This window comes from Triturus cristatus, chromosome 11, assembly GCF_964204655.1.
Source record: "Triturus cristatus chromosome 11, aTriCri1.1, whole genome shotgun sequence".
NCBI classification, from domain to species: Eukaryota; Metazoa; Chordata; class Amphibia; order Caudata; family Salamandridae; genus Triturus; species Triturus cristatus.
Genome location: NC_140594.1, coordinates 171942467 through 171955648, shown reverse-complemented (window position 1 = coordinate 171955648; position 13182 = coordinate 171942467). Strand labels below are relative to the sequence as shown.

Genomic DNA, 13182 nt, shown 5'->3' with positions numbered 1-13182 from the left:
GAGACCTAAAAAACCAAGGGAAATGGTGTGAATACAGTAGCAGTCTATAATGTTGATAGCGCAATGTATTGTCCCACCCACCCACCCACCCCCCACTCACCAGCCACCCCAACCAGCCAGTAGATCTGTCAACCCAACTACTGTTAACACGTTAAAGGGAAAAAAAACAATGTCAATGTTTAAGGCCATATGATTCAAGAGTGCCGGCTTTTCAACGCCTCCTTCACAATGAGGTGTCCGACGGCATATATGAATGAAGGCAGGTGACAGTCTGATGCCATGAGAATAAGACCTGAGAAGTAGTAGTCATGGTCCCTCCATCAGTTTGCAGAAGAGTACTCTGAAACAATTTGCACATTTCAAGCATATACCATCAGCATACATGTGGAGTGTCAAAGTGCGTCCCAGTATGATCACAGAAGACTGAGGCTAGTGGGCATAGTCCGGTCTGCTCCCAGAGTTTAAAATCTGGAATCCCCAAATTTGGGGGGAAGAAGCAGATCTCACTCTGCATTCAATCGCTCGAGGGATCTGCTGTAAAATGATGTTATGCCACTTAGTGGAGGCTCACATCAGAGGGCCCCCGATTTCCGTGGTGATGTTGATGTGGTGTAAATTAGGAGCTTGTTTACAAACTGAGGCAGCTTCAGGGTTTGCAATGATAGGAGATTTACTTTGTTCTGTAATCTTGAGACAGATAGTGTGTAACACTGCATAGGTGATGCCAGCCTGCAGTAGTTTGTGGTGGAGTGGTAAATATTGGTGATGGGCCCCCTGGACCACAAGAGTGAAGTCCAAGAGTAAGGAGAGGTTGGTTCCCTTGTGTGTTAATGGTTATTTTGCTCGAACCAGCTCAGTGCTGTGTGTCAGTCGTTGAAGAGCTGGGCTATGCTAGGCCTTGGTGCCAGAGAGATGGGTCTGCTCCACAGCAAATAGTGAGGAAAAGGTATCTTAACTAAACAGCTCAGTAAGAAGAGATTCCATATAGTCAGCCATTTTCCCCATGTCCGTAGATTACAGGAGGAACAAACAGGTCTTCATTCTGCTCTTTAATTAGGACCTTGTTCATATTAAGTAGTTGTTCATTCATACTAGCTGTGCCTTCTTCGATAGTAGAGATACTAGCTTCCAGAGCCACAAGTCTTTGTAATGTTTATTAAGTACGGAGGCCACAGTATCAATTGCTGTCCGTTTGAATTTAATTGATCATAAATTTGATAACCCGTTTTGCATGTCTAGCAATAGAGATTGCACACCAAGTAGCCCCACCGTAGGGGACTGCAGAATCTCCAGAAATAGCAGACATTTGTACAGAGTGGGCCATTAGGTATGTAGAGTTGGCCATTTTTTATTCAAATCTTAGTTTTGCTTATTTGGCATTGCCTTTGCCCCATAACAGCCGGACTCCAGAGAGTCGGCTGCTGCGGGAGAAACACAAGTCAGTTCTCGCTACCGCCAAGTATCCAGTCACAACTGCAGACCTGCAGTTACCATGTGAAGAGACCAAGGGTTAAGATGTTCACCCCTCCTAACCGCTGCTTTCCACCCCAGGTACAGAGCAGTAACTGCGCAGTCATTGGCAGTGATCAGGAAATTTAGCTCAGTGGCTGTGTTCACCCTGAATAGGTGCTCCACTTCACTGTCACTTTAACAAAGCAGCAACTTTGTTAATTAACTCCAATGTTCCCGACCACATTCCCAAGGCCCACTGTCCAGCACAGCGCCCACTTTCTGCGCCAGGTGTGCCCAATTTAGGCCCAGGCATCCCTGCTCTCCCTGCATGTGATTAGCGCATGAGCAGGCCACCTCAGATTTAATCTCACTGGCCAAAGCCTAGTTTACCGCTATCAATTTGAGCCAGCAGGCTGCAAACCGGTCACGGCATTTCACCAATACCCTCTCCTCTGTCGCTCCAAGATCACGCCTAGACTTCCACAGGCTCAGCTGCTCTAAGGCTGCTCCATAATGAAATTCCCTGGGGCCAGGCCTCCGAGGCAGTGTTCTGGGGCCAGTAAGCAATCTTGCAGACACAGCACGTAGTATTGTGGTGCCAGACAGCATAAGCCCATGTAGGAGGGATTTTTTAGGCTTCAGTGTCACTTAGTGGTATCTATTTATCTGATAGACTACTAGCCGCAGATTCCTTCACGTAGAATTATCCCCAGGCGTGAGAATGGATCGGAAACTTTTTGCCACAGCATCCCTGGGCGACATCACGCAACTCCGCCCAGGCGTCGTCCACGTACGTGACATCAGCGAGGTCACATAAGACCCACCCCGGAGTGCCCACGGCAGTTTTTTCTTTTCCGCGTGCAAGGCGGATCCGATTCCATTTTTTGGTGGAACAGTGTGCAAATGCCTTCGGGCTTTAGGATTTGCACGTCTTGTGGGCATCTTATGTCAGCGACGGACCCTCACCCCATTTGTATGTGGTGTTTGGGGGGAGGATCACGGCATCAGACTGTATGCAGTGCAAACAGTTGAAGCCGGAGTCATGGCGGGAGCGCCGGATGAAACTTCTCTTGGCACGTCTCTCCAGGTCGACGTCCTCCCCTCGGTCTGCTTCAGGTATGGCCGTGGCAGTCATCCTTGCCTTTCTCCGATGTCACGTGAGCGTCGCTGCCCGGTGGGAAAGTGTCGCAGTTTGCCCCTGGGGGCTGGTTTCTATGCTGTTGTCTATGCTAGGATGTCTATGTACACTCTATTGCCCCCAACCCAGTGTAATCTTTTAAGACCCTTCTGAAGAATCATGCTGAAGACAGTTTGGAGCACCATGATGCAAGAACAGAGACTTTAAACAATGTGTACTAATGCCGGACATTTAAAACAGTCTATACAACTTTCAGCTTGCTTCTCAACATAAACCACAGAAATAAAACTTAAACTGCCTATGAAGAGCAACAGAACTCTCATAAGCCAATTTGAAAACACTTGGGATAATAAAACTACACTTGCACTTTGACAACGCAAACATAGTACAAGCAAGCAAAAGAATAAAGAATCTTTGTGCACAGCAGTATAAAACGACAATACTTCACTGTAATATGCACACAGCATCTAAGTAAAATGAAAGCTTTTTACTCTAACTGTACTTATAATAAAAGGTTTAAACATCGGTATCAAAGCATTGACATACCAACTGTTTTATCAGTCAAAATGAGGGTTTTCAATCCCTTATTAAAGATTGCTCACTCATTTGTAAGACGCAGGTGAAGAAAGCTTATTCTACCACTGAGAGCCAATGGGAGTTTTCCCCAAAAGGAAAAAAAAAAGCCTCTTGAAAGTTGCGCTCTGAAGAACCTTGTCCAAAGGAAGCAATGCTCTAAATGGACTATAGATTTTAGAGAGTACGCGGAAAATGAGAAATACAGGCACTAGAATTTACTGGCTCCCTACACACATTTTTTATTCTGCCAAAATTATGGGCCAATGCAACAATGAAAAGAATTCGACAATAGTCCCCGATTGGCCCAATAATGGCATAGCCAATTGCTGTCCTGGTCGGTAACTCAAGAACACGGGTAGGTTTCCTTAACCAGTGAACGCAATACAGTTTGTAAGTATGTAGGCAGGTGAATAGCTCTAAGCTAGAAGATCACCACAAATGAAAAGAAGCATTGGCAAATCCAATGTCTTGCCTCTGAGACCTATTGGCTTTGTCAATGGATTTTACAGATGCAGTACAATGTTTATTGTAATGAGCATTGTATTGGTATTTATATAGTGTGAACCTAGCTGTGAAGCAACAGAGCACTGTACATTACACAAGTGGTTGGTAGACTATCTTAGATAATGTTCATCAAGTGGGGATTACATAAATGCATTTTTGCATACATTTGACCACAGGGAGATTAAGTGATTTGTCCAGAATCACATGATGGTGGGTCTAGTGGAGGGTTCAGAATTCAAGCCTGGGTCCCCGAGTTTCAAAAGCGCAAGTTCAAGACACTAAGCCACATCTCCAACTCTCTGGCTAAATACGAGGAAAATGAGCCTTTTTGGTTGAATGGACAAGGCTAAAAATGCATTTCATGCAACAATATCTAACAGTTAAGATCAGAAAGAAAAAAAAGGCTAGGACTTGGCAGGCTGCGTCATTTCATAGGCGTGTGTGAAGTGATATTTTTATGAAGCTGAAGCTGAATCTGTAAAAAAAAAAAAAAATTTAAAAGTAGCGCAATAGCTTTTTTTTTTAGTGGTGAGGGTGAAGCAATAAGGAGTGCAGTGGAAGCACAAAGAAGGCTGGAGGGGGAGGGGTTGGAGAGGGTGGAGGGAGTGGGGGGGGGGGCAGAAGAGTACCTGACAGAAATATGGAGGGTAGAAGGCGAGAGAAGAGAAGCACACATGAGGGAGAAGCACGAGCCAGAGAGCAAAGCAGTGGCAAGCAATTCACAGACAGTGGTGGGGCAGAAGCGCATGAACGAGAGCAACACAGCTGGAAAACACTCAAGGAGTGCTGAAGAAAAGCAATGCTTGAAAAGTAAGCAGTGAAAAAGACAGGTAATGAGGCATGCGCTAGGAGAAGAACAAACAGGAGGAAAGAAAGCCCACACAAGCTAACAAAAAACAAGTAAATGGAGGACATTAAAGCCAACCAATGGTAAGCAATAGGCAGACTCTAGAGCCCTACTGTAAGCAGACAATCGGTATTTTCTCAAAAGCAGCTGGCCAAAAAGGGTCATCTGAGCTATCACATTTCTGGCAAGTATGCTTGGATTAGACCAACGTCAAATCAGTGTTGGAGGTATGCAATGCAAGATCATAATCCACTCTGGACTACCTTCATCACCTTGTTCAGTTATATGGCATTCCTATAAGCCCCTGCAGATAGAGGATGTCATCACAAATGGTAGAGCGAGAATTACTGTCCAACCGGCATTTCTGGCATTGCTAGATTGTTTTTAGGCCAGTCCTACCCTGCTGACATCCAGCAGAGCGGTTTTAGTACCTCCTTCTCGGCAGATGTCCAATTGCATATTGTTCTAAAGTGTAGGTGTTTGGCTAACTGAAATGCTAACATTTTCTAAAATATTTAAACAAGCCAAGGTGCACCTGCTATTGAGCGATAAATTGAGGCTTAGCAGGACACCCAGGGCTCCTAAATCGTAAAATTAAAATAAGTGGCAAAATAAAGTCCTGTTTCAAGGCCTGGGATCACATACAAGGTATTAAAATAAAGAGTCCACCATAAGGACCATCATTCCTGTCCTTTGGATTAATAATTACTGATATTCAAATATTAATACTTAACATTTTAGTATCTACTAATGGTTGGTAAGAAAGCCGGTAGTTTAGGTCTCAATCATGACAAAACATTTACTGCGTGTTTTGAGTTTGCTCTGGAATAAACTATATAAATGTAAGAAAGTTAACTATTAGATTTATATAGGGAATGTAGACGGAGAAAACGGTATTCTATGATACTCTGTAAAAATAGTGAGCCAAAAGAAAACACGAGGACTTTGATTGAATGAACAACCGAATGCTGGAAAGAAATGTTATGCTACAAAGACTAATGGCGTAATCAGTGAGGGGAATGGTTTTTTGAAGATGGAAAACAGATATGCAATTACATTACTCAGCCACTGCACGCTTGCCACTGAAGGAGACATTGGAGCTGATGCAAGACAGTTGCCCAAACCGCTCTAGAGATGTGTAGCAAGTTTTTTTTTACCATGGTAATCTTGCATCTGCCTAGAAAGATCATACTAGCTTTAGGGCAATTGAACACTTTGTACGCACTTCTGACCCTCCTTTCACACGGATTAGAAAGCGAATCACGAATGCAGGAGTAATTACTAACCCTATTTTGTTCACATGGGTTTCATTCACCCAGTTGGTGTTTATTTTGAGGGATGTAAAACAGATGACGCAGTGTTACCACACCCAAAAACAACCAGCAGGAAGTAGCTGGAATCAAATAGGGAAGGGCAACTTTTGAAGTGTGGGCATATTCGGCTAACTTACAACGCACAAGCAAATGTCACAGGTTGTGTGTGTACAGAAAATATCCCGCTCCATCATAAATTTGAAGGGAAAAAACCTCAGAAAAATTAAGGAATTATTTATCTTTCTCAAAGTCTCACTTCGGTCTGTTTTATGTCGTCCAAAGTGATCAGCCAAAAAACTGATGTGGCAATACAGGGGCCCTGAAACAGTAGAACAATCAAGGAAGGAGGTTTCTCTGGAGATTCAAGTAAATACAGATGCATATACTACGATTCCGGGAAGCAGGTGTAAAACAAATATCTCTACTCGAAACCCGGAACAGGAGCGCAGCGACAACCATCGGAGTACACATGCTAGATCTGTGCAACCATGAGATACTGCCAGCAAGGCAGAAATGACTACTGCGCGGTGCGCAGCTCCTCCATGCCGCTAAATTTCGAACACCTTAATTTGCAAACCGTGCAGATCACGGGAAAGCAGTGAAGGCGCCTAGGTGGCGAAGCAAGGAGAGCATAGTCAAAATGTGCCAAAAGTTGTGTGCTGAAATTAGAATGCTCCTCCCGTTGCTAACTGTTACTCTGCGAGGATTCCAGGTTTTTCAGCTGATATCCGAGGCCTGCAAGGCTGACAGAGGGAGACAAAAGGCACCGCCTATTCCTTTCACGTGGTAATATAGATAAGGCATCACACGACGTCGTTAATGTCCCAGGCCTCCGATAGAACTACTCCCTCATATCACAACCAAACAAAAGTAAAAATAAAGATCATTTAACCCCCTCAAATTATGACTAAACATAATCCTGCCAATGTTTATATATAAATGGTTTGTAATCAGGCCTCATGGGCGTTGCGACTCTCAAAAGATTTTAACACATACTCTGAAAAGGTGCATTAGAGATTAGGATGCTTGCTGCAGAAAGTTCATGAAAAACAAAATCAAAATCATGGGAATAAAGTAAAATAAATTGATTCTACAAGAACGGAAAGAGTAGATATTCAGCACTGGCTTTGCAGTCAAACTGGCTCCATTGGCCAGGTCACCGTGTGCCTAGATAAAATGCAGACAACTACAAAGAAGTCATAGGCCGGATTAGCACGTGTACGTAGCACTACACATCAAGAGGTGGAGAGTTTGACTTAAGACGTATTGCATTGATGAAAACAACTTGGTTCATGGCTACAAAAGAGTCCTTTTCTTTTGAATAATGAAGAACATAATACAGATAAGGAGATTCAGTCATTAATTGCGAGGAGAGAACATGAAGTTGCCATTAATACAAAGTACTTAGCAGCTATCCTGAATTTGAGTTGCAATACATTTTGACCAACAACTTTGATATTATGAACCTAGGTTGTAATACATACTCCACATACATTCAGAATGTGGATCACTATTCAAAACAGCAATGCATCAATGCAATTAATCAATCAGGTGGCTTGGAGAGCACAACTACTCGCCTGTAAGGGTCTCAAGGCACAGGGGTGTGTGGGATGATCTGGGGACAGGGGATGAAAATGTACATTATATGCAGCGCCAATGGAAACACCGAGGGTGTTAAAATATTTACAATATCAAAAATACTGATCAAAAGAAAATCCTCAATATTCATATTTAGTATTCATCAGAGTGGCAATGGGCAATTAATCACCAGGCTCAAAGGAAAAAGAAAACAAACAAAAAAAAAAAACACAAAGCTGGTTGGCACACACCGATACATATCACACTGTGAATATCTTACTTGATCAAACCGGTGATAATTTAACATTAGCAAACAAAAACATTAGTACACCAGAAATATAACCAAACTCAGAAAAACCACACAGAAGTATCAAGGACTGAGTTGGAAAATCCAGAACCAGATGAAGAGCGCCCTGATCACGGAAACAATACGGTTCCATACTAGGAGTAGAAGGAGCTATACAAAGGAAAAGCACGTAACTTAAGAAAGGACAGTGTGACACATTTGTGACAACTATTAACAAAAAACAGATAACTCCCTTCAACAAGCAAAACAGTGTTGGCTTCAAAATGGACATTCCAGCCTGAACAGCTACACCACATCCCCTTTCAACAGAAATAGATGTAAACTTAAATTAGTTTTCGGCCTCAACGAGTTTCACCGGGGAGATGCGCGTTGGCATACACTTCCTACTTTGGGCGACTCAATTATAAAGTCCAAAGTAATGGAAGGAAAGCAACATGTACCCTTGTTTTCTGCCATTCCATTGTGTTTAGATCTGTGCAATTGCAGACAGGCACCATACATGTGTGTAACAGGCCAAACAGCTTATTTATACCACCACATGACAGATATTCTAAGGGTAAATGGCTGCTTTTTGGCTCCTTGTCAATGGCATCGATATTGATAACATTGTATTGTAATTGTATTTATATAGCGCTTACTATATAAAGTTGGAATATAGATTTTAAAACATCTTACCCGGCAAACTGACATCTGATTAGTTGTAAGGGTTCCAGTCTTGTCAGAACAGATGACCGATGTACAACCCAGGGTTTCGACAGAAGGTAAGCTCCTCACAATAGCGTTTTTCTTTGCCATTCTGCGTGTTCCAAGAGCCAAGCAAGTAGTGATGACTGCAGGCAAGCCCTCGGGAATAGCAGCTACAGCGAGAGCAACAGCAATTTTAAAGTAGTAGATTGCACCCCTCATCCAAGAACCGCCATGGACGGGATCGTTGAAGTGGCCAATGTTTATTATCCAGACAGCAATGCAAATAAGGGAAATGACTTTGGACAATTGTTCACCAAATTCATCCAGTTTCTGTTGAAGTGGAGTCCTCTCCTGCTCAGTAGCTGCCATTTCATCACGAATCTTGCCTATTTCAGTGTTCACACCAGTCGCAACGACCACACCAATGGCTTTACCAGCAGCGATATTCGTACCCTGCATTAAAAAAAAAAAAAAAACTAGTTTAGCAGAAAAAAGGGAGTCAGAACTGCTCTGTAAGATAGATAAGTGCACGCCTTCATACCAACATATTGTCCACAATTTTAGGTTCACATTGGGCCCATTCCACATACACCTCACACCTCAACAGAACCAACAGAACTCATTAAAGACGATGTACATATCTTTCTCAAAACCATAGAACATTTCTATATTAAGAGGGGATTTTATCTGAAACCTGAATATATATAAGAACTGCAGACATTAAGCATGTTGGTTATGCCTATGTGACACTCCAGCTCTTACCTTGCATGAACTGAAAACACAGTAAGCCCGTTTTCTACCTTTAATCAAAGGTCACAGTGTAATCAAATCTTACAAAGTTTTGGGCTACTTGGCCCAGAGCTCCAGCTACAATTTAAAGGTAGAAGTTTAATTGTAAGACCTTGGCATCAGTTGTTCAGTGGACTTTAATTACAGCTTAGAAATCCTGTAGGCAAATAACTGCGCCTGCGTGAATTAGTAACTTAAAACCCTCTTCACCTAAGGCAGCAAGAGCAGAGCTGCACCTTAGCGTTTAGCTTCAGATATGTGAACTATTCATTTTGGCAGGCGATAAATTCTGCACATCCATTAAGGAGCAAGTATGTGCAGTCTTAACAATTTTGAGGAAGAAATCAAGATGGTGGTTGCATCAAGCCCAGCCAAGTTTACTCGAAAAATGTATATATGCCAAAATGAATGCCAACCCATACAAGTATCAAATACTGCTAAGGATGGGCAGGAACAGCCGGATAGCTTCTGATAAAACTACAATCAGATATAATTCATTATAGTGCATCAACCGTATCCTGGATAAAATCTGAATATAAACCATTGTCAATGGTCACAAAAACAAATCTTTGGTGCACATGATGTGCCAATCTACCATTTCGAAAGTCTTTGTTGACTAGGAAAAAACAAAATCACAATTAAAAGACAATATGTCTTCTTGAAATACTACACAAAAGCCTTTTGCATGAAGGTCTGTGCATGTAATATGCCCCGTAGGGGCAAGGTGCAACTCCTAAGATAGCTTTCTACCATGAGAGACAGGGTTGACATTACTATGGTAGGCAGATTTCAATCAGGCAGACAGATGTAGCTATTGATAGATGACATCAGCCAACCAGTGGTTTCTATAAAGCAAGAAACTTTTCAATATTACTTTTAAAGAATACTACAATAAATGAGATCAAAAATGCTGAGAAAAAAAAAAAAAACATGATCAAGAGGGTGCAATTTAATAAGTAAATAGGCAACAACCGCACTGAAAATTTGCAACTAAAATTAAAAGTATTATGCACTTACAGAAAACAACATGTTCTTTTTGTCTTGGTTCACAGCACGAGGATCAGGCACAGGGTCCGTATGTTTGATAACTGAAACTGACTCACCTAGGTAGGGGGTTTAAAAAAATAAGACCATACAGATCAATATTCGAGTAAATTTGACATTTTGCAAATTTGTCATCATGCATCAATTTAGTGTCTGCTGTAAGGGCAAGTTCACATTGGCATAAACCGCTAATCAAAACAGAAGGCAACCAATGAAGAAACCTTGAATAAAATATACCGGACAAATATGGAAGTGTAAAAAGGGAAAATGCTACTTACCAGTATGCATCTGTTCTTGGCATGTAGAGCTGTAGATCCGCATACTTTTGCATAGATCGCCATCTGGTGTTGTGCTCTGATGTTTGCACTTTGTTATTGTAGAAGTCTTTGTAGTCACGGGTAAGGGAACTCCTCCTCTGGTTAGTAGTGCGCATGGGCATAGACTCCATCCTTAGATTGTTTTGCCATGAAGGGTGATGGAGTTAGTTAGAAAAAAATAGAAAGATGTCCATGTGCAATGTATCCAAGTAAGATAGTACTGCAACACAGAGGTGTCCGGGGAGGTGGATGGGCGTATGCGGATCTACAGCTCTACATGCCAAGAACAGATGCATACTGGTAAGTAGCATTTTACGTCCGAGGCATATGAGCTGTAGATGACATACTTTTGCATAGACTATACAGCAGTTCGCCTGTTAGCGGTGGCTACCTGTATGCGTTGCAGTAGTTTGAAAAAGTGTTTAGTACAACCTGGCCCACACTTTCACAGTAGTGTTTAGTGAAAGTGTGCGGTGTAGACCATGTTGCGGCTTTGGGAATATCATCCTTGGAAATTTTTCCTAAGAATGCCATGGATGCCCCTAGTTTGAGAGTGGAATATGCTCTGAGGGGAATGGATAATGTACGCTTTGCGGTAGCATATTTGAATGCATTTAATGATCCACCTGGCAAATCCAGATTTTGATATAGGATTGCCTTTGTGTGGTGGTAAAAAAGCTACGAAAAGTGGTTTAGTTTTCCTGAAACTTTGTCCTTTCAATATAATAAAGAATAGCTCTTAACGTCAAGCGTATGAAGAGCTCTTTCTGCTACCGAGTCTGGTTGAGGAAAGAAGACTGGAAGCTCAGACTGGTTAAGGTGAAAAGCTGAAATGACTTTAGGCAGGAATTTAGAGTTTGTTCTAAGAACCACTTTGTTGTGATGTATTTGCAAAAATGGTTCTTGTATGGTTAATGCCTTGAGTTCACTCGGTCTTCTGAGGGATGTGATGGCCGCAAGGAAAGCTACTTTCCATGTGAAGGACTGTAACTCACATTTATGCAAAGGTTCAAATGGGGGACCCAGGAGTCTTGTAAGGTAAATGTTTAGGTTCCATACTGGAGAGGGTGGGATCCTGGAAGGAATTCTCCTTTTAAGACATTCCAAGAAAGCTTTGATGGGAGGTACTCTGAACAAGGACAAGTGTTGTCTGTTCTGCAAGTAAGCTGCTATAGCAGCAAGATGTAAATCGTATAGATGTGTATGCCAGATTACATCTTTGCAGGAGATAAATAATGATTTGAGTGGAAGCATCTTTGGATTGATTGTGTTATTGCAGTAAATAACATCTTTTCCATTTAGCCGCATAGCATGCTCTAGTGGTAGGACGTCTATCTTCTTGAATGACATTCATGCAATCTGGTGGGAGATTGAGGTAACCAAACTAAGACTTCAGGTGCCAGATCGCTAGATTCAGTTGAGCTGGTTCTGGATGTCTGATCTCTCCATGGTTCTGTGTGAGAAGCTTTGGGGAGAGCTAGAGCTTTTGATTTAGGACTACTGAGAGTTCCGGTAGTGTTGTGAACCATGGTTGTCGTGCCCATGTTGGCACCACCAGGATCACTGTGAGAGACTGTTTGAGTTTGCGCACCAGTAATGGATTGAGTGGGAGAGGCGGAAAAGCGTACGCAAACCTGCCTGACCAATTCATCCATATCGCATTGCCTTTGGACAATGGGTGTGGATACCTGGAGGTGAAGTTTGGGCATTTTGTGTTTAATTGTGAGGCAAACAGATCTATGTCTGGGTGTCCCCACATTTGAAAGAATGGATGAACTTGCGGATGAAGTTCCCATTCGTGAATCCTCTGTTGACAACTGAGCAGATCTGCAATTTGATTGTGAATCCCAGGTAGATGTTCTGCTAAGAGGTATATCTTTTGGGGGATGGCCCATCTCGAAATGCTTTGTGCTAGTCGTGAAAGCTGCAGTGTGTGTTCCGTCCTGTTTTTGTATATAGTACATTGCCGTCATGTTGTCCGTTCGGACGAGGACAGCTTTGCCCATCAGATGTTTCTGAAAAAGATTTTAGGGCGAGAAATATAGTCAGTAATTCCAGGTGATTTATGTGGAGAAGTCTTTGTTGAGGGGTCCACATACCCTGGATAGTGTGATTTAATAGATGAGCTCCCCAACCGGTGAGCGATGTGTCTGCTGTGAGCACTATTTGTGGAACTGGGTCTACAAACGGCCGCCCTTTGGAAAGATTTAGTATGTTCCACCATTGGAGAGAGCGATATGTGCGGCTGTCCACCAACACCAGATCTGTAAGTTAACCCTGAGCTTGGTTCCACGGTTGTGCTAGGCATTCTTGTAATGGGCGCATCTGGAGTCTTGCGTAAGAAACAAATAAGATGCAAGAGGCCATCATCCCAATGAGCTGCATGAACGCTCGAGCTGGTAGTGAGTGCTCCAGCTGAAATTTTGCTATGAGCGCTTGCATAGTGGTTATCCTGGTTTGGTTGGGGTATGCAAGGGCTTTGGAAGTATTTATTGTTGCACCTAGATACTGTTGACTGTGGGGCAGTTGTAGATGCAACTTGGTGAGGTTTATTGTGAATCCTAATTGGTGTGCGTTTTGCACACAAGCTTGGTGCGACCTGGCTTTTATGAGCCAGTCGTCTAAGTAAG

At 42.6% G+C, this 13182-nt stretch overlaps 1 protein-coding gene across 2 annotated transcripts in view; it reads right to left on the bottom strand.

The window, feature by feature from the left end:
* ATP2A2 (ATPase sarcoplasmic/endoplasmic reticulum Ca2+ transporting 2) overlaps positions 1-13182 on the bottom strand; it is a 246589-nt gene that overhangs the window by 128442 nt on the left and 104965 nt on the right. For both annotated transcript variants that reach the window (XM_085634329.1, XM_085634330.1), the window contains exons 7-8: positions 10209-10294; positions 8391-8855 (exon numbers count right to left, since the gene is read on the bottom strand). In XM_085634329.1, coding sequence (XP_085490455.1) covers positions 8391-8855; positions 10209-10294 — 551 coding nt within the window. The remainder of the gene's footprint in view (positions 1-8390; positions 8856-10208; positions 10295-13182) is intronic.